The sequence below is a fragment of the Gossypium hirsutum genome, chromosome A07 (assembly GCF_007990345.1).
Source record: "Gossypium hirsutum isolate 1008001.06 chromosome A07, Gossypium_hirsutum_v2.1, whole genome shotgun sequence".
In the NCBI taxonomy this organism is placed as follows: Eukaryota; Viridiplantae; Streptophyta; class Magnoliopsida; order Malvales; family Malvaceae; genus Gossypium; species Gossypium hirsutum.
In genome coordinates this window covers 15,072,508-15,097,400 of record NC_053430.1, presented here as the reverse complement: position 1 = coordinate 15,097,400, position 24,893 = coordinate 15,072,508, and the positions used below count along the sequence as shown (strand labels likewise).

At 32.5% G+C, this 24,893-nt stretch overlaps 1 protein-coding gene and 1 long non-coding RNA gene across 2 annotated transcripts; both read right to left on the bottom strand.

Moving 5' to 3' along the window:
• Positions 1–8,055: 8,055 nt before the first annotated feature.
• Positions 8,056–11,845, bottom strand: LOC107934017 (formin-like protein 1). Its single transcript, XM_041117624.1, has 4 exons — positions 9,837–11,845; positions 9,559–9,755; positions 9,238–9,482; positions 8,056–9,157 (listed from the first exon to the last, which is right to left on the bottom strand). The coding sequence occupies exons 1-4, from the start codon at positions 11,657–11,659 to the stop codon at positions 8,321–8,323; spliced, it is 3,102 nt and encodes a 1,033-aa protein (XP_040973558.1). The 5' UTR covers positions 11,660–11,845; the 3' UTR covers positions 8,056–8,320.
• A 6,157-nt stretch (positions 11,846–18,002) lies between these two features.
• On the bottom strand, positions 18,003–19,221 carry LOC121232147 (uncharacterized). The gene is made up of 4 exons (XR_005930366.1): positions 18,694–19,221; positions 18,392–18,592; positions 18,212–18,320; positions 18,003–18,084 (listed from the first exon to the last, which is right to left on the bottom strand). It is a non-coding gene; the product is annotated as an uncharacterized lncRNA (long non-coding RNA).
• Between the last annotated feature and the right edge of the window lie 5,672 nt (positions 19,222–24,893).

The following is a 24,893-nucleotide window of genomic DNA, read 5'->3' as shown; positions in this document are numbered from 1 at the left end:
GAAATAAAAATTATTTTAATTGTAAATTCATAAAAAAGCGGAGGGACCAAATTGGCAAATAGACCATCATTTAAAAACACACGGATCTCCTAGCGGGTTGAGTCGGTTGGATGGGTAACCCTCAAAACGACTTCGTTTTGGGGTAGGGGAACATAGGCCAAAACGACGTCGTTTTGGATCCTCTATATAAGTTAAATTTTTTCCAAAAAAAATCATTTCACTTTCTTTTAAAAAAAAAAACTCAAACACTCTCTCAACTCTCTCCCTCCCCTCTAAGCCCGACCATGGCTCCGGTGTTGGACCACCGTGGCGGCTGTCGGTCCCCGGCGACAGCGCCGCCGTCCACGGTGGCCAAAAAAAGGAAAACCCCTCTTTTGAGCCTATTTTTCAAATAAAACCTGGATTTGGAAAGTTTTAGTCAAAAATCGAAAAGAAAAAGTGATAAAACACAAAAGAACCCCTCGATCTAGGGTTTTTTTTTTAAAAAGGGGGTCACCTTTCATCGGAGGTGACGACTTCGACCACTCTCGGTGGAAAAATTCGAAGCAAGGAGTAAGCTTCTCTTCTCCTGTCCTATTATTATATACATGTACTAATAACCATAAAAAAATCACCTTTGGGATTTTTGTATTCGATTCTCTGAATATCTTTGTATTCAGTTTTTTTGTATTGATTTCTCGTGTGTATTCGTTAAAAAAAAGTCCATTTACAGTGGGTTTTCATGAAGCTTTTATAGCTTTTTTATAACCAATTTTTAACTATTGCAAGTGGTGTGGTGGACGTGGGCACTGACGTGGCGTGGTGGAGCGGTGCACGTTGCGGGGTGGTAGCATCCGGTGGGCGGGGGGCATGTTGCCTGCTGACGGCACAAAAGGGGTTGGGGCTAGGGTTTTCCGAAAATGCTTTAGGTTTTGGGCTGAAAATTTGGGCTAGGGTTTAGGTGTTTTGTTTGGGCTTAAATTTTGGGCTTATTGTAATTGGGCTGCTGTATTTTGAACAGTTTAAACTTCGTTTAATCTGATTTTATTTTACTTTTGGTATCGGTTTCGTCTCCGGGATAAATTGGGCCATAACAAAGGTTGTAACATATTAATTTTCAAGTAATTTAGCTATAAATTCATCATTGTTTTTATCTAAAATTCCACCTTCTTCGACCATCTTTTTAACCAAATTCTTCAATTTGATTGTATTCATCTTAATCTCTTTACCCTTTTCTCAATTTACCAATTCATTTAAGCACCACTTGGTTGTAATCATTCTTAATCTCTTTCTTAATCTCTTTCTTCGCTAAATCATTCTAGTTTCGCCAACTCGTAATCCCAATGCCCCATACATCCACCACTAACTTCGCATTTGTGATTTGATCGGTCCAAAACAGCATCCCTAACATTGGGACACCAAGACTCAACGTTTCAAGAACGGAATTCAAGTCGCAATGGGTGAGAAAATAACATATCGAGTCGCGAGACAACACCTCGAGTTGATACACCAAGTCACCACCAAGCCTTTCTCCTTAGTTTCCTCTATGAAATGGGTTGGGAGTTTGGCCATTTCGGTTGTTTCCTTTACGACCTATAAAAAGTTACAATCGCTGCCTTTCAAGGCCAAAGCTAGCTCTTGCATTTGGTTGGCTTCCGGTGATGCAAGGCTTTCGAATGAGGCGTACACGACTGAGCCGTTTAGCTTGCCATTTAGCCAACTCCGGCAAGCATCTGTCTCTGGATTGAAGAGATTCATGCCGTAGTGTTTGTCATCGTCAAGACGTTTGTCTAAGTACATTACGTTCCAAAACTTAACATCCAATCCACCACCTAATCAACAATCAGTAAGTAATTAAGTTGATAATTATGAATGAAAATACCTTAATCCGAAATCAATTCAAATTTAAATTTTATTCAATCTAATTTGATCATTAAAATCAACAGTCTAAGCTCATCCGACCTATACTTTTGAATTAATCAAATGATTTGAATCTAAAATTTATCTAAACTCGAAAGGACTTAAACCAGTAGTCTAATATAATTTGAACATTAAACGATTTAAATTTGAAAAAAAAAAGTCCTCAAGTCTCAAACTCAAATGATTTAGAACCAAAACAATCCAAACTTGAGACAAATCAAATCAAAGGTTATTCAAACCCAAAATGATTCAAACCCAAAACTAAACAAAATCAAAATTATTAAAAAATTTCAAAACTTAAATTGATCCAATCCAAATTGTTCTAACCCAAAAACCAATCTAATTTACCTAATTGCTAAGTGTATATGAAGTTAATAATTATGAACGTATATCTAACAATATGACCTAGACTCAGAAATTTAACTTATCAATCTGATTTGGCCAAAAAGAAACAATTTGAAAATGGTCCAACTTGAACTTGAATTGACCTAAACTCAAAATGACTGAAACTTGAAATGATCTAAATCCAAAATTACTTGACTAGATAACACAAGCCTAAGAGTGTAAATTACTTGACTAGATAATATCAAACCAAGTCGACTGCGGTTCATAACCAGAAATAAATGACGGCAGCTCCGAAACTTGAAGCAAAGGCAATCTAGGGAGTGAAACATTTACCTCTGGAAGCAGAGGTAGCTGAAGAATCCCCTTACATGGTAATACACATTGTTGATAGCACAAGATTGGGTGAAAAACACAGCCGATAGTATCCCAAATTGCTTTGCAACTTCCAACGCCCATCGTAAGAACCCATCGTAGACAAGAACAGGACGATCGCCAGTATCGACGAGTTTCTTAATTAAAGTTGCTGAGCTGTTAGAACCCACAAAACAAAGCATTTGAATGTAAACTTTGGTGCTAATGGCTTGGTTAGAGCCGCCTTCGTCAAAGCCGTCGAATATGGTTTCAAGGTCGATAGAGGTGGTGGAGCATGGGTTGGGAAAGAAGGATTTAGAGATGAAGACGGTGGCGACTAAGGTGATTTTGATGCCTTTGGAGACTAAGCATTTTGCGAAATGGGACATGAGGGTTATGTGGCCTTGGACTGGGAATGGGAAAATTAAAACATGGGGTAAATTTCTGGTTTTATTTTCTTCTCCCATTGTGGTCTCTCTTTAATCTCAGTTTTGCACTTTTGCTTCTTCCCTGGTGTACATGTGTATATATATACTCCCCTCCCATAACAACGGCTTCTCCATTTCTCATAAATAACATAGTAGATAATAACTATCAATTATTGGGAAAATATTGTATGAAACAATGACAACACATCATTTATATCCTTTTTCAATAATTTTATGTCACGTTAGCATTTTCATCCTGAATTTCAGCATTTTCATCATGAAAAAAAATTAAATCCAAATTAAAATCCTGAAATTCAGGATAAGAATACTGATGCGGCATAAAACTATTGGAAATCGATAATATGACAATCATTTCTCATTAATTATTAGAATAAATTATATTATGATGGTTTTTTTTATATATTTGTGATTCAATCTCTATAATTTTAGTTTTACAATTAATATATATTATTTAACTCTTTTAATTTTTTTAATTTTAAAATTTGAATCCTATTAAATGGTAGCAATGTTATTTGAATCGGATCGGGTCTATCAATTGGATTGAGAATCAATTGGGTACCAATATGAAAAGGGGCTTTGAATCAATTGACCTAGAAATCAATACAGACCGATTAAACCAAGCAAAAACCAATTGAACCAGATTTTTTAATTATTATTATTATTTGAATTCTTAATAAATTTTTAATTGGACTAGTTAGACCAGCGAATCGATGATCAAACCGGGTCGGCCCAATTTAAAAAAACATTAAATAATAGTTGTTAAATTCATTAAGTTTCATTATTTCCAAAATCTTATGCATCAAATATATGAGAATGGTTTGTATGAAACTATAATTCCACGCTATCTCTATCCCTTTGTAATAGAAGAATGACAAATAAAATTTTTCCTCCTGATTTTTAACTTTTTCCTATTGAAAAAAATTCAAATCCAATTAAAAATCCAAAAAATCAAGAGAACTGGATTTGAATTTTTTCAGTAGGAAAAAGTTGAAAATCAAGAGAAAAAAATCTAATTTGTCATTCTCCTATTGCAAAGGGATAGAGATAAAGTGGGATCATAGTTTTATACAATTCATTTTGTTGGGAATCGACCCGATTAAGCAACGAACAAGTAAAAATAGCGAAAGAAATTGAGAACTTGAACACACAAATTTAACATGGAAAAACCCCTCCAAAGAGGATAAAGAATCACAGGCAAAGATAATTTCACTATAATGGCAAAAGAACGAATAGTACAAAAGATGAAGAGAAAAACTAAACCCCAAAAACTCGAAAACAAAGAACCTTTAAAACGTAAACACAAAAGTTCTAATATCTAATGGATGTATTTTATAAGGTTATAAAAAAATCTATTTATAGGCTAAATTCATAGGTGAAATAATAATAAAATAATCTAAGCAGAGTTTGATTTATACAAATTCTAGACTAATCAGAGTTTGATCGAAACAAATACTGAATTTAACTAGAAGATTATTTCTCAAATTTGACTGAAATAGGAGTCATACTTAACACATTCTCTGCATGGGAAAAGATTGTATGAAACTGTGATTCTACGTCATCCTTATCCCTTTGCAATAAGAAAGGGATAGGAGTGACGTGAAATCACAGTTTCATACATTTCATTCTATATAAAATAATTATATTTACAGCTTAATTATGGCTTTAGTCACTCTATTATGCTTAAATTTTTTATATTTAATTTGGCATAATTTCAATAATGAAACTAGAAATTTTGCATTAGGAGGTTGAGAAAAATTATAAGCTTTTGGAGAGGTCAAGAATATATGGTGTCGAAATCATTTTTTGAGAGGTCGGCTTTTTATTTAAAAAACGAAAATGAAAATGTGAGTCCCCACTGATCTTTTTTTTTATGAAGTATGATTGGGTCACCTCGTAATTTAATTATTTTAATAAGAGATTTGATTTATTAAAGCAATGTTTTTTAGTCTACGAAAATCTAGAAAATAGGTTCGGGAGTCGGTTACGTACGAGGAAGGATTAGCACCCTCGTAACGCCCAAAATTGGTACCTAGTTGATTAATTAATGTTTTAGTGTCGAAAGTTGAAAACTCGGAAAGAAATTTAAAATACGATCTTTTTTTTTGTATCATGCATTTTCTGATAAAATCTCTTGAATTAATGAAAACATGTAAAAGGACATCTTATAAGTAATAAAAAGGCCGTACCCCTTAATTTAGGATACGACATCTCGAATCCCTAAAAATAAGCTTTCCTTTTGTTTGAATCATTTAATCGAATTTCATGTATTTTAATTTTAAAAGGATATTCGGTTGTTTAGATTCAATGAGAAAATTGAGACCCCCAGTAAGTTAGGCACGACCTCTTAAATCTCTAAATATGAACATTGCCTATTTTTTAAGGTTTTCCCTTTTGCAATAATAACAAATGTGAAACTTAAAACGATAGGTACTTGCCTTATTCGAGGGTATAGTATAAAAATAATTTATGGATAAATAAGTTTAAACGTGATTTTTGGCGTGATTTCAACGAAATAAGATAAAATGGTGATGTAAAAAATGGAACGATGATATACGAATGAAATGTCGTGTTAATAAATGACAATAATATAAATTACTAATAAAACATCTCATGATACATATAATGACGATAATCACACAAGATATATACTATTTTAATACTAACATGAACACCCAAAATAAAATAAATAATAAAATAGATAGTAACAATAATAAGAACAATAAAATGTACAAGTAAAAAACATAAATAGTCTAATTTTTGAAAGTATATAAAAAAGAAGTAATAAATAAATAGATGAATAGGTAATAATAAAATAGTGATAATAATAATAAAGTCATAAATAAAATAAATAATAGAAGAAAGAAAATAAAAATGTTAAAAATGAAGGAATAATAAATAAACGAATACAATGATTAAAATAATAAATAAATAAATGAATGAATAATATATAAATAAGTAAATGAACAAATAAATGAATAGAATAAAAGGAATAATGAGTAAATAAACAAATGAATAAGTGAATAAATAAAAGAATTAAAATAAAAAGGCTTAATTGTAACTTAAGTGAAATTAAAAGAACAGATTGAATAAAATAAAATAACAAAGGGGCTAATTTGAAGCTTAAATTAAACTCTAGGGGAGAAATCGGGGACCAAATGGAAAATAATTTATGTCCTCCAAAACACACAGCTCCAAGGTGATTGAAATGAAGCAAAGCCGAAATTATAGGGCCAAATTAAAATAAAAAAAATAAATGGGACCGAATTAAAACAACACTGAAAAGTGGAAGGACTGAAAGGGTAAATAACCCATTTATTAAAAACAAGCGCATCCTTCTTGTTTGCGGGTCGGGTCGGTTCGATCTTGCTTAAAACGATGTCGTTTTGGGGCCTTTCTGACCTCTCCAAAACGGCGCCGTTTTGACACCTTATATAATCCAAAAAAACTTAAACAAAATCATTTGATTCCTCATTCTAATAAAAAAAAAACTCTCTCAACTCTCTCTCAGCCCCCAGAGCTGCGGTCGTCGGTCTGGCTAGTCTCCGCCACGCCGGCTACAGGTCACCGGCGACGTCGCCATCGTCCACGGTGGCCGAAAATCACCACGAACCCATTTTGACCCCCTTTTTTGGTATAAAAACCGATTTAGAGCCAAAAATCTTCAAAATAAAATAAAATAAAATAAAATAAACTCTAAAAGGAAGAAAGCCTTTCGGCTTCCACTGTTCGTCGTCGCGGCCCTTGGCCGAATCCTAAAGGATTCGACCTCCTTGCTAACCGACAGTGGCCCAAGCGGCGACACCCCGACGAAACAACAAGTAAAAAATAAAACTTTATTATTCTTATTTATTTTATATTTTTTTGCATCTGAAATCACCCTTTTTTTAATATGATTTTTTCTTCCCTTTTTTTTAATATGATTTTTTCTTTCTTTTTTGTATTTGATTTCTCCGTAATGAAAATTTACATTTATTTGGTCATAGCTTTTATAGTCGAAAAGATACAATATTTTTATGTTCTGCTGCTATTGTTTCTCTGCTCTGTTGTTGCGTGTTTGTTCTTCTTTGCATGTGATGGTGGCAGAAGGGTGGCCTGCCGACGTGGAGAAGCGGCGCAAGGGAAGCATGCGGCTAGAATTTCTTCTCTTTTTTTTTTTGCTGAAAATAATTTAGTTTTTCGGCCATTTGGGCCATTAGGTTTTTTAATTTATTGAGTTTTGTAATTTGTAATTGGACTTTTGATTTATTATTTTTATTTGGTTTCTGTTTCGGGCCAGGCAAATTGGGCCTACTACACATGGCATTAATGAGAATTTTTTTGAAAAACATGAGTCTAATTAAAAATTTTAAAGAGGAGCTGATTGATTTCTAACTCGATTGACATAGATATTATTATCAATACAAGAGTACATAGGTTTAAAAAAAGTCAATAACTTTAGTGCCCTACATTCTATGTCAAGATTAAAATTTTGAATACTGAACCATATCTTAATTGACATTATTGTTGCAACAATTAGACACTTAAGCAAATATAATCTTCCAAGAGTTTGCGATGCATGAATAGTAGTAGAAATTATATTAAAAAATCCTAATTCAAAAAATATAGAGATAAAAATTATTCAATTAGAGGACATTGATAAAATTTATTTCTAGTACAAAAATCATAATAAAACTTAACTCTTGCCATTTAGTTTAAAATTAAAATTAATTAATTCGAAAAATTTAAAAACTAAAATTAATTAAAGATTAAATCCACAATTTATACCATATGAAAATTTAACCTGTCATGTTCGTATGTATTAAAAAATATTGGAAAAAAATAAACTTAAAAATCTAACACTTGAATATAATTGAACATTTTTCCTTTGGTAATTGGGCCTGATATTGAGCTGCAGCCAAGGTCATCAATGGGAGAAGAGGCGGTTAATGTTTTTTTTTCTAAAGACTTTAATTAGAAGAGGGCGGCTAACAATGTTTTTAGATACTGAAATGAGCAAAGGACGGCTTTCCCATGGTAATAATTTTGTTTGTTTTTTTATCATCATCATAATAAATTTTCTAAATTTAACCTCTCCTACATTAGATCTATAAAACATAAAGTGTTCCCAAAATATTGTACATGAATCTATATACAAATATGGAAAAATAAGAAAAATGATAAATTACAAACACCTAACATGCCAATCACCTCTTCCTTTTTCTTGAAATATTCGTGTCTGACATAGAAAAATCACGTGTCCTAGTTCGATTTTTGACCTGATTTTAAGCTGCAAATGACTAAGATGGTGCAGTTTCATCATCAGAATCATAGTGTGGGTTCCCTTGAAATCCAGGAAAAGCTTGTTGCATCATTGGATTTACTGGAACTGGAAATGTTTGTTGCATCATTGGGTTCACTGGGACTGGAAATTTATGTGCAGAACTAACAATGGTTCGTTCGTTTATCGTCCCGACTTCCTTGCAGATTCGATCGAGAACCGTAAGGAAATCCCTCACCACCATGAAGATTCTAAAGGGATGAGCTTCTTCCTTTGCTGAATTCCCATGGAAGTATTCAGTAATCTCCTTGACTAGTGATAGTGCTAGCCTTTCATGTGCTTGAATCCTTGGGATTTCCTGTTCAGCCATTTTCATAAACTGGTTCATTGATTCCAAAAATTTCTCTTTGCTCTCATCCAACCCCATTGTTTCGTTTAATCGTAGGACGTCACCGATGTTTTCGAGGCCTCTAGAAAGCTTGGAGACATCACTACTGAGTGCCTCTGAATCCATTGCAGCTGCTTTTCTAACATTGGTGAGCTCTGAACTAAGACCTGAAACGACTTGTAAACCGAGTTTTCTACACCGAGCATCTTCGGTTAAAGTGGAGTTTGGTGTTTGGTTGGTATTCAAAAGACGAGCACCCTCAGCTCTTATGATTTCTTGCACGACGAAATGTAGGAGTGTTGTCTTACCATCAGCACCCTTGACATCAATAAGTTTAAGGAGTGTATCGAGTTTAAAGGCTAGTGCATCGCCCCGATTCGTCCCAACATTCATCCGGTTCCCAGTCTTGAGTACTGCCTCTAGCAGCTTCAAAAACATCCTACTGTTTCTCAGTTCATCACAAGCCGCCTACGAAAAGGAAAAAAACACACAATGTCATTTTAGTCCATTGCAAAACAGATCGAAACGATGGAATCGAGTCGAATTACCTCTAGAGTTTCGAAAGAGTTCTTAAGGTACTCAATTTCAGACTCGAAATTAGCTACGTACAACATCGCATCGACCCGTTTAAACGCAAAGGGTATATCGAGAACCATCTTCAAGAATCTCTCAGCCGGACCGAGCTTAACAGGTGAATCATCTTTATACTCCTTCAATTTACATTCTTCTTCCATTGTTGGTGCCATTCTCAATAAACTTTCAAGAAATTCAGTCCCAAGTGTATCTGCATTACCTGTAAATCACCATAGATATGAAACTTAGAACCAAACATTTCACAATACATATCATCTTATAATGCCATTTTGTACCTTCTAAAAGTGCTTCAGAAATTTCCTCCACTGTCACATTGAGTGCTTTCAATAAAATTGCAATGTTCTGTGCCTTTTTGGGATCCAATACTCTATTCTCTTGGTTTGGTGATGGAAGAACGGTCCGCGGTGTCGTTTGATTTGGTTTCGAGTTCGGATTTACGACGAATAGTGTTTCGATCATCTCTTCATTCAACCTGCAGAAACTAAATTGTTAGAACCACGTGGAAGGACTTAACTGAATTCAAATAAAAGAACTAAACAAGTGGAATTGTTACTTGAATGAGCTTGATCTAAGGTGATCCCACACCATTTCACGACCAGAGCTAGCTCGTACTTTATCCCAATGTAATGCCTTTAACTTGGGTTTTAAACCTTCCTCCTGTTCTTCCATTATAAACGGTGTTGAAGAGGGTGTTAATGGAGGCAGCGGCTTTGATGTTTGTTGTGCAAAAGATACTGATGGAACTGGTTTTTCCCAGAGCCGTCGTTGCTTTGGAGGTGGCGGAGGTGGCGGAGGAGGCGGTGGAGATAAGATAGGTTTCTGTAAAGCTTTGTTAAGTCTTAAAGGAGATGATTCAGGGCTTTTTTCTAAAACTCTTTCTGGTGATGAAGAAGCTAAAGATGATAAAGAAGGGGCTTTACTGTAAAAATCAGGCTTCAATGGTGACATTTCTGGGCTTTCCTCGAAAGCTGTGTTTAACAATGGTGAATTTAAAGCTCTGTCTGGGGATGTAGAAGCCGAACAAACTGAAGGATCGTTGCTTTGAGAGTCTTTAGTACCTGGTGAAGCTAAAATCAATGGAGCTTTCATGTTTTGAACAAAATCCTTGAAGTTTTTAATCGATTCATCAAGCTTTTCGATCAATACTCTGTTTGGAGAAGATAGTGAAGGTGATGATGAATCAGGGTTTTCAACCAACGCCGGCGACGGTGAAGGAGGTTCCATGTTTGGATCGTTTGATTCTTTTACGAACACTCTATCTGGTGATGTGGAGATCAATGACAACGATGGAGACCGTATGGTCCCATTAATGGATGCATTTGAAACTCGTGGTGAGTCAATTAAAATCCTCTCCGGTGAAGCTTGAGTTTGTACGAGTTGTGGAGATTTCGGGTCGAGCCATCGGGAACTGAAACTAGCCGGCGGGGAAATACTAAGGGAACGAGACCTAGCCGGAGAACCCGAACTGGAAGATGAACACGAACAAGTACTACTAGATTCAATGGTTTTCGCCGCCGTGAATACCCTTCTTGACCCGGATCCGGTTCCGGCCGAACTATCACGCCCGCCCAATAACCCTCTCGGCGAATAAAACACCTCTTCATCATCATCATCATCTTCTGTACCGGACTCTACTTCACCGTCCCGACAGTTCCGACCGGTGTTCTGTCGGGACAGAGGCGGCAATGGGTGGAGCTCCGGAGAGTACATTTTTGTCTGATCTAACTCGTCATTGCCCGGAGAGTCACCGGAACCGTCATCGAATCGGCCTTGTGAGTTCACCACAGTTCCCAAATAAAGGAACTCGGAACTGGTCGTCGACGTTGTTCTCAGCTTACGAGCACGGGCGGCATTGTTATTGTTATTATCATTGTGGTTGTACTGGCATGCCCTACTGCTATTATCCGACGTTACGGTCTTGTTATCTTCAAAGCAGTCACGTCTCGGCCCACGTTGTCTACAATAGACAAAAACGATAATAGCGGCGACAATGGAGGCGGAAACGACGGCGGCGATAGTAAGGATAACGAGTTTCTGGGAATTATGTTTGGGGGTGGGAGTGTGAGGGATGACAAGGGAGGAAATATTGGCGGGAAACGAAGCGAAAGTGGAAGGAGGAGGAGGCGGAGGAGCGGAAGGGAAGGAAGGGAAAAATGGGGAACCTGGAGGAGAAGTGGCGGCAGAGGAAGATAAAGTGTATTTGGGGTTGGGTGGAGATGGAGGAGGTGGAAGAGAAGGTGGTTCAGAGGAAAGAGTGGAGTATGGTTCATGGAGGAGCCTACGTTTAGGAACTTGAAGTGCTTCACATGATGAAAATGACCACCATAAAAGGAAGAAGAAACAGCCGCCGGCGACAAAGGAGGTGGAGGAAAGCATGGTGGTCTTTTGCAAGTTTAAGAGAAAGGAGAAATGCAGAGACAAAGAGATTGATTCATGGTATCAGTTAGTAGTTGAAGTAGAAGATTTGTGTTGGGTTACGAAGAAATTTTAACTTAAAAAATAAATGAGCAACTTATAAATTGAAATGATTTTGTTTCCACGAACAAAGAAATGAATCCAGCTAAGATTGTTTTTTTAATAATTTTTATATTTAAAGTTTAAATTTGTATAAATATTTATATAATCACTGCCTTTAATTTTTTTATTACATTTTTATATATTTAATAAATTAGTCCACTCAAAGAAAAATAGTAAGAGTGGCTTGATTGATTGATAAAAATTGTAAAAAAGAAAGGGCGGGAAATGGAAATTTAAGACAGTTAATTTTCCGACAATTACGTCCCGCAAATTTAGGTCAATTTAAACGGTCGGACTTTCTACCTTTTCTCCTCTAGTCTGCAACTTTTTTGGGCACTTGGGGAGCTCTGATAAATTCACCGCCTGTCACTCAACCACCACGCTTTTTTCTTATAAGAATTCTACGCTTAATAATTAATATCCTATAAAAAACAGTTATGTAATATTTTAATATTTTAATAACAAGATAAATAGAATATTGAAGTAAAATATTCCTGATTGAAATAATATACAATTATATATAAATTTTTAAAATTAATTTTAAATATTAATGACATTAAAATATATAAAAAGATTAATTGCATCAATAGTTCTGAAACTATTGCTCATATTCCACATTACTCCTAAACTTCAAAATATTTAACTTAATTCCTTAAAGTACTTGTTTGTATCAATTATGGGTAGGTGGGGGCTGACACCCCAACTCTCCTTAAAATAAAAATTTTTCTATTTTGACCTTTTAAAATTTTTAAATTTTAAATTAATAAAGATAAAATTACACTTTAATTTTTATAAAAATAATAAAAATTTGATTTAATTCTTTAAAATTTATAAAGATCAAGACTATTAAAATGATAAAATTATATTTTTATTATTGTAAAAATTACAATTTAATTTCAGTCTCCCATAAAAGAATTTTGACTTCACCTTTGATATCAATTACATATTTCTATCAATTTAGTCATTATTTTAAGCGTTAAATACAAGTTTAAATTTTAACATAAAGCATTTTTTAAACTGAAATTAAATTGTAAATGGAAGACTGAACAAAGGCTTTGGCTCCTTTGATTAAAAGGAAAATTTTTCCTTGAGTCCCTCCCAAATATTAAATCATTCCATTTAAGTCTCCTAGTTCTTAATTGGATGGAAAAAATTATATTTTTGTTTCCTCTAAAAAATTAATGATGCAATTTAATCCTTTTTAGCTCACTCCAAAAATTTATAATTTTATGTAAGTCTCTAACCAAAATTCTTAACTTTGCCCTTGATGTGGTCAAAATTTAAAAGGATATTTTATTAAAACGTAAGATTTATGTGATAAAATGTCCATTTATTTGTAGTTTGTCCACATATTTTAAATATGCTTCATGTCTGAATTTAATCTTCATTCGTTTTATGATCTGAGCATAATTTTATCCTAGCTAAAAATAGTGTTCAGGTAAAATCCTTTTAAAAGTGATAACTTTAGAATTCAAACTTGATTCAAATATTTGAAGAAGAACTTCACATTTATTTCTTTCAACTACTTAACGATAATTTCAGTCAAATATTAACATCTAAACTAATAGTGAGATTAATAAAAAAACTTAACTAATATGAAATTATAAGATTGAGAAATAAAAGCAAATGAAATGTGAAGATAAAAGATGTGGGGTGGAGGGTGGTGCAAGACAAACTCAATTAATTCAATTATTGTTTAGTTAATAATAATGGTTAAAACTCCTTTTAATAATTTATGTTTAGATAAATAAAATAGCTCTTTAAGGTGTCTCGAACACCTATGTGCCTACTGCCAGTGGGAAGAATAGAAGGAATCGTAAGGATGGTCATTTTCTTAAAATTTTCTTTGATTTGGGATTTGGTTTGATTCTTGTACGTACAAAGCTTAGGAATTTAATATTTGGTTTTTTTTAAATGTGAGAAATAATATCTAACTTTGTTTATGGGTCAAAATATCTTGGTTTAAAATTTTCATTTATTAAAAGATAAATTTAATGGGTGGTCAATAAATGTAATTTTATTAAAAATTTACTTAATTTGTATTTATTTATGTAAGGATTAAAGTTATTTATTTTAAATGTTTAATAGAAACAAAAAAATATTTAAAGAAATAAAGGAAAAACAACCAGAAAAAAAATTATATATGAGATTATATGCCTTTTATAAATATTTTAATTTTAAAAAAATTAAAAATGATCGGATATAATAAACTTTTAAACCCCAAGAGCACGTTTGGTTCGCTGTATTGGATTAGAGCTGTATTGGATTAGAGGTGTAATGGATTAGAGGTGTAATGGAATAGAGGTGTAATAGCAAATCAACTGTTTGGTTGAATGTAATGGAATAGAGGCGTAATAGTAATCTTGTGTTTGGTTGAATGGAATAGAGGTGTAATAGCATAATGGAAAAAACTAAAATGACTAGAATACCCTTACCATAAATTTGTTTTGGTAAATGATTATTGTTATTGTTATTTAAATTTTAATAAGATTATTAATATCAATAATAAATAATTTAATCATATTTAAACATAATTATTATTAAATATATTATAATTAAAATATATAATTTAATAAAATTCTTAATAATCAATATTCTTATATGAATTTACTCAAATCATAATATATGATACTATAAAATATAAATTAATATAATTATTATTAAATATATTATAATTAAAATATATAATTTAATAATATTATTAATAATCAATATTCTTATATGAATTTACTCAAATCATAATATATGACTGTTATTGCTTGTGATATTCTTATATAAGAATAATTAATATTCTTATATATTATTCATGTCTGAATATAATGCTCTCATACAAAATTTTTCAATTCATAATTGTTCTACAATTTGAAAAATGAATCTTTTTAGATGCTTAATTCAGGGCAATGTTAGAAAAGCAAATATCAATTCCCATCATCATGTCAAACCTTTAGGTTGAACAAAAGAGTAAAAAGGGCACTGCAGCTTTAAGATTTGAATTAACAATACAACTCTGATTCACTTTAGCAGTCATTCCTCCCTAAAAACACAGATATGAATGATCAGTCTTAAAAAGAACAACAGCTCAATTTTACTAGATAGAGATTTGCATTCATCAAAATCCATACAGGTCTGGCAACAAAATACCCCTCCCCTACTACTGTCTCATAAAAGGAAAGAGAATAAAAACACCACCTTAGAGTTCCAGAGTAATAATATAACACTGTATAGCTGACATATTTCATAACGTTTTCATCTAAATTACATGTCCAAGGACCCTGACATAAACAAATGCCTGGACCATGCTTTACACTGAATAACACGATCGCCCAAATAAGTAGCATTTGATTTCAGTAACTAATGAACACATACAACAGGTACTTCGAGTGCAAAGTTCATGAATTTCTTCATAAGTCCACATCTGCCATTATCACACTTTGTCAGTAGTCAGTTGCCGGTATTGCCATTTCGAATTGCACGACGAAACTCAGCTAAGAAATCCATCTGTGAGCCAGATGAAGGCCCAGTATTGTTTGCTGGGGACATCATCTGAGGAAAAGCAAGTCAAATGCATAAGGAATGGGGACCGTGAGAAGAAGAAGAGGTGAAGGATGAAAGAATACCTGATGGGGAAGTCTGAAATTCCTCCAGGCTGAATCACTAATTCCAGAGTATAGAACTGGTCTTTTTGAAACAAGGAAAACCACAGTAAAAGGAAACAACCATTATGGAAGAAAATATCCATCAATAAACAAGAATGGAAACAAGGTCAGACATAAGGAGAAATAGGAGAAACAAAAAATAGAAATAAAAAATGACATGACAAAGGATGCCCAATATGACACTCCCAAGATCCTCTAAACAACAGGCAGCAAACACAGAACTGCTTGCAACCACAAACTAAAAGAACAAAGATAAGCATATTATGCGAGCAAAAAGAAAAAAAAAAAGAAGCAAAATATGCTATAGCCTATAGGTACATTTCGACATAAAACTTGCTGCCATACTAAAATCCATATCAAATTAAATAACCTACAATTTAAACAATGACTTTGCTCTAATACTGGGAAATCACATCAATGCATATCAAGATACACACTAAATATACAAGAAGGAAGACATCTGATATTGAAATACCATCAATCTGCAAAGATGATCTCTTTACAATAAAGTCTCTATAGCTATTCATACAAGAATATGTATAACAGCTTCGACTAACAGCTACTATTAACTCCTTAGCAGACTATAATGGATAGCAAATAGTTACAATTGAACCAATTGTATAACACTCCACTTGAAGAAGTGCTAAGCCTTGCAGATACCTATCTCCACCAACCACGGGGCTTGCATTCCATTTGTAACATCATATTCGGAAAATGCTAATTCACAAGCTTGCATGAGTAGTGGTTTCTTCATAACATGAGCTACCCCGAATAAAGACTGCCAGGAAGAACACAAAATAGTACAATGAGCCATCTACGAATGAAAAAATTGCTTGAGTTGTCTTTTGGACCAAAATTAAGGTGAATTATCATAACAGAGAGAATTTGGATGCTTATGCAAGCTAGTAGTGATCAACCGAAGGTAATATAATAGCAGCATTATGAGTAATGACAATGTTACCATGGTCATGGCCGGTTAGCAACACACTGTACGTAAAGCTAAAATTAAGATAAAAATAAACAGAAGCACGAAAATTCTAGGGAGGTAAAACTGCAGCTTACCTGTTTGAATGTAATTGATGCATAAAAATAAACCGAAGGAAATCATGAAGTTTAACACAGCCACTGCACGAAGAGATCATTAAAAACTATTAAAAGAGAATGGAATAGCTGCAAATGATTTTCTTAAAGGAAAGTAAACAATAATGTTGAACAATTCAGAATATAACAGATGTGCAACAAATGATAAAAAATAAAATATACTATGCTGAACAATTGTATGGAATTCTCACTTGTATAAACTCAAACATATCAAATATATATATGTAAGTAGTAATCAAAACTTACCCTCCAAACAAGAAAAAACCTAGAAGTATATAAGCTTCATTACATGTTACCTTGGTAGAGCGAAGGATGACTCTAGTTGATGCTCAAGCTTCTTTGAGTTCAATAGACCCAAGTCTAATAAACGCGAAGATTCTTGTTGAATCCAAGGACCAAACCAGATTGCACATAAAATTGCTCTTATTCAAATACTTTTAGTAATTACAATCATGGAGTAAGTTGAGTATACACTTCTAAAAGGACTAATAGCCTATCAAACTAATATGGAAGTCCAAAGCTATGGTATGGTTGTAAGACTAAACACTTCTGAGTTCATTGCAGTTCCTCATATCTAGCTTTCAGTTTTAGGTACTCCCTGTAGCTGCTCTGTGACAACAAAGATTAAGAATCATATGTTTTAGATTTTTAATCAGAATTTTTACGACAATCTATCAAACAGTCTGGGGTGTGGACATATGCTGTAACTCGTGATCAAAGAAATTAAAGTCACTGGCCATAGTAGTACTGGCATATACACACAAACCAGATCAATACTAAGCTAAACATATATATATACATATACACACAAACCTCCAAAGTAGCATTGGCATCTCGAATAGCAGCATTGGGCTTTTTCATCTTAATGTAAACACTGGTTGAAAGGAGAAAAAAAAACACTAAGCAACTGAAATCATTCTATCAAATATAAGAAAATAAAGATAAGTAAATCAATGGCTAAAATTCAATCCATGCGAATCTACAATCATATGGTCAAAAAGTTAAAATGCACAAATGGAAAAGGAATTTAATTAAATGGTAATTGACATTATCATAACAGCTAACCAGAACAGGGTCAAAAAATCATAACAGTAAATCCACACATGGCCTTTCAACTATGTTAAACAATAACCTATGGTACAACACAGTGATGTAACATGAAAGAACATAATATGCACTGCAGCACATAGATAGATGCAGATAGGTTATGAAAGAATTAGCATGGATTAAAATTGTCATTTTGAATTTTTCTAATTCCTAGACAATTCACTAACAAGAAAAAAATGCAGAAAAGTATTCAACAACTGTGAAAAAGAAAGATTCTCTACTTCAGCCGATGGTAAAAAGAGTGTGAAAAATCAGTTCATCTTCCATAGACATAATAAAAAGTAATGGTACAAACACTGCAATGAAAGGGGAAAACTAGGAAAGAGAAAAGTAAGTAAATTTTGCAAACCTTGAGATGCTAAAGTGGCAAGACAAACATCAGAGAGCCCGAAATTCTTTAGACTCATTGATTCATCAAGACTACAACAAATAACATCAAGGGAAAACATTGATTCCATTTTCATTAGTTCTTAATAATAAAGATTTTGCTAACCAGTGTGCAGCTAATAATAACAGTTTTAGATAACACGAAATAATTCAAGGATACAGTAAAGGATCCTCATCCAAGCTCTTAATTGCTGAATTTGTGACGGAGAAACATCTGTCATTTGAATCCAAAACCTCTTCTTCCTCTTCGTCATTTTCAATTTCAACTTCTAATTAAAATAAAAAAGTTAAAAAGTTCCACATTATTTTCTTAAAGGAAAGTAAACAAAAATGTTCGTACAGGGGAGATAACCCAGAGGCTTGAGGTGATTTTTGAGATGGAGAAGATGCGTTTGGTTATTGTTGAAGATTTGATAACAGTGACCTAAGAGTTCCTCGAAGGAAACGGTGTCGAGGGACATGGATTCGAGAAGGTTGAGGTCGGCAGTGGCGGTTGAAACGCGGCGGTTTAGGCATTGGACGAATGTCGATGAAGCCGAATCTGAGTCCCGAAAAGTATTATCAAAATAAAAAAAGAACAATTTCGTTAATAGAAGGGGGAAAAAGTACTTCAGAAAAAAAAAGAGGGGGTAAGTGGGTAACCAAGAGGGATGGGGCGGCGGTCGATGGATTGCTTAAGAGCGTCGCAGCTGCTTTGAGGTGATTGCAGAATGAGCCGAGGCTTTTACTCAAATTTGTTATCAAATCTTCCATTTTCTTTTGAGATTGTCCCTCACTGTGTTTTGAAGGTATGAGTCCTTCTGAAAGGTATGCAAAAAGAGGGAGAGAGGGGAAGATGATGATGAAACGGTGGTGGCCGAGACGAGAAGAAACGATGACGACAGATTAATCAACGGAATCAGTGGGAAATGGGAGGAGAAAATGATTAGGACGGAAGAGGAGAGGGTCGGGTAGGGAGGGAGGGTAAAACAGAGAGATGGGGAGGGAGGCCGGGCGTAATGGCTAATACAACGATTTGGGAACGGATTGTAAAACACGGGAATTTGGGGATTAGGGGCGTAATGTAATACGCGCGTAATGGCTAATACAGCGAACCAAACGCCGGATTAGGGGCGTAATGTAATACGCGCGTAATCGGGGCGTAATGGATTGGGTAATACGGCGAACCAAACACGCTGCAAGTGTCGGTGCAGTTGTAAATCTAAAAGAGCTTTCAGACATGCTTTTTGAAGGTTTTCATTTTGTTTTGTATTTTATTTTTTGCAATTCCCTAGAAATGCTTTTCTCCCTTTTTATTGAATCTATCCAAATTTCATCGTATCTCATAAAATACTTAATTTTTTATAATACGCTTTATAATTTTTTTTAAAGTACATATATATATATTTTTACATTTACCTTTACTAATATTATTGACTTTTAAGGCGGTTGATGGTACTTGTTATGGAAGCTCTTACGGTGATATGACCTACTTAGTAGGGGTGGCATGTTGGTAGTGACGAGTAGAGTTGTTATGGGTTGGGTTAGGACCGACTCTAATAAAATTCTACATCCAGTTAATAGGTTTGGGTTTGGTCTGAGAACTAATTTTATAATTTTATCTAAAATCGGTTAAGTAAAAATGCAAAAATCCAAATTTAGTTCATCAGTATTAAATTTTTTTATAAAAATTTTAGAAAATATAGTACATCAAAAATATTAAAAATATTAAAATAAATATTTTTCATCAAATTGAAAATAAATTAAAAAAATATTTCTACTTAAATAACGCTAATATAGGTATAATTTAACAAGTAAATTGCCTCTAAAATAATATCAAAATTAACAATAGAACAATGGTTATACACTATCCTAACAATAATAACAAAATAGTAGTAATATAATAGTGAAATTACAGCAAAACAGTGAGGAAACAACAATATAACAACAAGGTCTTTTTTTTGCAAATTTGTACCGAGCCCGGCCAAAAAACCTTTCAAGACTCGACCCGTTTTCTAAATTAGCCTTATTTTTTTGTCCAAATTTATTTTCCGAATCTATATTTTTGCCTGTACTAATTTCAATATATTAATTTGACACGTATCATTCTTAAAAATAAAATAACAATATATTAATAACATTTCTATTCAAGTTTGAATTTGGATTAATTTGAATATGTTTATATATAGGATAGAATAATAATAATAATAATAATCCATGAGATGCATATGACTAGAGGTGTGCATGAGCCGGGCTACTCGGTTCGGCCCGAAGGCCCGCCCGAAAAATGGGAGAGTTCGGGTAAAAATATATGCCCGAAATATGGGTTTGGGTAAAAAAACGAAGCCCGTTTAGAAAAGGGGCTGGGCTCGGGTAAAACTTATTTGGCCCGGGCCCGGGCCCGGCCCGGCCCGAATTATATACTAAATATATATTTTTTAATTTTTAATCATATTTACATTTTATTTTCAATTTTAATATAATCACTTTTTATTATATTTTCAATTTGTGTATTGTTTTAAGAATTGTTTTAGTATCATTTTTTATTTGTTTCTTGTTTTAATATTTGTTTTAAATGTATTTGATTTATTATATTTTAAAAAAATTATTTATGAAATAAGCTAAAGAAAATTAATATGGGCCGGGCCGGGCTCGAGCTTAACCATTTTATTTTGGGTCGGACTTGGACAAATTTTTAGGCCCATATTTCAGACCAGGCCTAAAAAACGAGCCTAAAATTTTGTCTGGGCCCAGCCCAAACTCGACTCGACCCGACCCGACCCATGCACACCTCTACATATGACGAAGTTTTGGGTACATATCATGTATGCAAAGCGAAGCAAAAAGAAGGCTATAATTTCAATAATCTAAGTCTATACTTTATGTTTTAGGTATACATACATGTAGGTAAATAAAACACAGCAAAAGGGTATAATTTTCAAAAAAGTAGTCAATTCAATCCCCAGTTAAATGATTAATAATGATTAATAAAGCTAATTAAGATCCGCCATTTAACATCACATTAAATTATATTAGTTGTCGCTCAAATATGAAAAGTAACGAAATGGTCATCTAATTATTAATTTTTTTCCATATATAATCTAACTATAAAAATTTACAAAAGAGTCACTCAATTATTTAAATTTGTTTGTTTTTGTCACCAGCGGGTTAATGTAAAAAATAGAAATACCTAAAAATTCAAGATAGTTAGGTGACAAAAAAGACAAAAAAATTGAATAGTTAAGTGACCATTTTGTAACTTTTCATAATTGAGTGACAAAAAAATACTAATTAAGTGACTACTAATACAATTTATCTAAATAATTATATTCATACAAAATATATACTTATTTTCAAATATCAATAATTGAGATAAATGATTTCAAAAAACCCTTTTCACCCCACATTGTCTTTTTTAGTTTTTTCACCAATTTTTCAAATCTTAGTGACTTTTATCCTTTTTCTTTATGGACTTTTTTTTTCCAATTTTATAATTTATAAATAAGAAAACACCAAAAGCATTTGAAAATGTGTCTTCTACTCCCCTAACAAAAGTTAAATTTAGATGTCGAAAAAGTCATTAGTGCATGCAAGCCCTTATCTTTAATTAGGATATCATATCAAACTATTTCATTAAAAAATTTTCACACATAAATATATTATGATATGATATGATATGATATTGACACTATGTTTTTCTTTTGGGCAACTAATCAAATACTTAGTGGCAAAACCTAGAGCTTATAACCAGTCAAATTTGACAATTAAATCAACCTATCAAATAGAATAATAGACCCATCTAAAGCAAATAAAGTAAATTTCAATAGGAGCTAGGATAGAGTTATTTTTATTTTGTTTTCCTTGTACTCATTTTGGGTTCGGATAAGATGGTTTGTTAGTATATATAAATTTAAATTAGTCCGAATTTATAAATTATGATGGAATTAAGTTATATATTTTTATGAGAATTAAAATATAATTTTATTATTTGATTAGTTTATATTTTTATAATTTTTAAAGAATTAAATTAAAATTTTATTGTTTTTTGGAATTCAAAGTATAATTTTATCATGTACTAACTTAATATTTTATAAAATTTAAAAGATCAAAAGTAGTATTTCTATTTTAAGTTCCCCTACAATTTAGGCTAAAACAAAGGTTAAATAGGCAATATATGTTGGTTTTTTTTAAATTGAACAAATAGGTTATTTTTTCAAGATTTAGAGAAATAAGTCGATTTTGGAGAGAGTGTGTGGAAGCTCGTCCACTTGGATGTGTTTTCTATGGAATTTTTAGAAAGCGCTTCCAATTTGACGTGCTTTTACAGTCTCTTTCCAAAATCGGCCTATTTCCCTAAATCTTAAAAAAAAAAGCAGCCTATTTGGCCAATTAAAAAAAATCGACATATTTAGCCTACTTAGCCTAAGACAAATATCTTAAAACTAGTTTTAATTAGTTGGTTTATGCATGGTAAAGGTATCGTGGAGGCCTTTATACTAGTAGTTAGATTGCATTTTGTCCTCTCTACTCAAAAAATTGACAAATTAGACCTTGTATGATAGATTAAAGAGCAAACTGACCATTCTGTTAAAACTTCCATTCATTTTTACTATTAAAAATTGGTCTATTTATGTCACCATGAGATATATAGGGCACACCATGTGTAATTATCTAATTATTCCATAAGCTAAGCCAATTTTTAATAGTATGGATGATGTTTTTAAAAGAGAGGATTCGTTTATTCTTTAATCTAATATATAGAAATTAATTTATCTATTTTTAAGTAAAAAGTACAAAATGTAATCTGAATGTTAATGTAAAAATCTCTTTATTACTTTTAGTGTTTATGCATCTATTTTTTTTATTTTTTCTTTCACTACAAAAAGCATCTTTTAAGGGCAATTCATGGCAAGAAATTTTGTAGGCAAACTTTATAGGATGCTTAATAACAAGAAAAAAGAAAAGGAAAATGAAAGTGGAATGATCAAGTTGTATCTTGCATAATTCTTAACCATGCAATAAAGCAAGAAATATGATTGCTTTTTTTTTACTTTTTGAAATATGATTGAGGATATTAAGGACACAATCATTTTCTGTAAAATGAAAAACTATTTGGATTGAAAAAGCAATGAAGAAAAGGGTAAAAGTTGAAGGTTATTCTTGGGATTGATGGGGACATGAACATGAAGGAACTATATAGAGCAATTATAAAAGCAAAGGAATATTCAAAGGTCAAATATGAAGTAGGGTCCTCAACATGATTTTGCTAAACAGTATCAAAGACTAATTTCAACTTCAATTAACTTCTCTTTCCACACTATATTTTTCAACAAATAAAAGGTTTAGGGTAAACTACAAAACACAGCTTTGGGTTTTTCGTGATGTTAGCTAATAGAACTATCAATTTCTTTGATGTCCTATTTATTAGGGTCTTTCATTCATCTACTAGAAATATATATGAGTCCAACCGAACTTATGAATGGTTGTAAGGATGAAACTAGAATATTTTTTTCACAAAATTTAAGATGCAATTTTATAATTTTATAAAGACTAAATCATAATTTTATCTACAGATTATTTTTTCACGGGAAATGAACCCTTTTCAACTACTTGCAAGCTTGCTGGCCTAGGGCACTGCTTGCAGGAACATGTAGCTGCTAATTCTCTCGTGAGTGGTGCAGTGAAGAGAGACGAGCTACTGTTGAGTTAAGAGAAGCTTCGGGAGGGTTGTTATAAGCTTGATGTTGATGGAAGTTGGGATCAAGTTCATCACCGTGCTGGTTCTGGAGGAGTAATACGAGACTGTCATGGTAAATGGATTGTGGGGCTTGGTAGCAATCATGGTAACTGTAACATAGAGTTTGCTAAATTATTGGGCTTATATTATGGCCTAGAACTAGCTTGGAGTAAGGGGATCAATCAGTTAGAGGTGGAATTAGATTCATTGAGCTCAATCAAGTTTGTTGTTCGGGGTGTTCATGGTACTGATGTTTTTACGGTTTTTACTTCGTCACCTAATGGCCTTTCTCATTTGGTTTTAGTTGATACTCTTTGAATCTGTGTCGGAGTAAAAAAAAAAAATTTATATGATTGTAATTAAATTGTATATTTTTATGATAGTAAAAATATAATTTTATCATTTTAATAATCTATATTTTTATGATTTTTAAAGGATTAAATAAATTTTTTTATCACTTTTAGAGGCTAAAGTGTAATTTTACTATTAATAATTTAAAATTTTATAAATTATAAAAGATTTAAATAAAAAAATTTCTATTTTGAGAGGAACCGGGGCCTTACCAACCCCTTAACTCTACCACTGCTTGGAACTTCCTATTAAAGAGTTGCGAACTTGTAGTGTTAAGAGTTGCTCGTTCCTTTTTTGAAAATAAAATTATAAAATTATTATTTTTAGATGTTCAAATATAATTTTTCATATACTTATAATTTTATAGAGTTTAGAGGATGAGGCTCTTGCTTACTTTTTGGTTCTACCCTTATATGAGGCCAAAAATATACAATATCATCCAAATTCAACTTGACCCAAAATATAAATTTAAATTTTGTTCAAATCGACACATATTTATAAATAGCTAACTTGAATCCATTTAGATATGTCAATATATACTTTTAATTTTTAAAAAAATATATATGTTATTTTTTAATTTAATGTTTACTAATACCTTTTTTTCTTTATTAAATTTATAGATCTAAACAATTTAAATATTTTTAATATTTAGATTATAATTCTTTACATTCAATTTTTATATAATATAAATTAAATAATAAATATAAATAACATATTATAAAATTGGATAACAAACTTGACTTAAAATTTAAATATTATAGACAAAAAATTAACT

Bases quoted from the DNA above. Each gene is read 5' to 3' on its own strand.
- LOC107934017 (XM_041117624.1), bottom strand. From the start codon at position 11,659: ATGCTTTCCTCCACCTCCTTTGTCGCCGGCGGCTGTTTCTTCTTCCTT. The intron at 9,756-9,836 runs GTAACAATTCCA...TAGTTTCTGCAG, and splicing joins CTTAGATCAAGCTCATTCAA to GTTGAATGAAGAGATGATCG. The intron at 9,483-9,558 runs GTACAAAATGGC...GGTGATTTACAG, and splicing joins TTCTGAAGCACTTTTAGAAG to GTAATGCAGATACACTTGGG.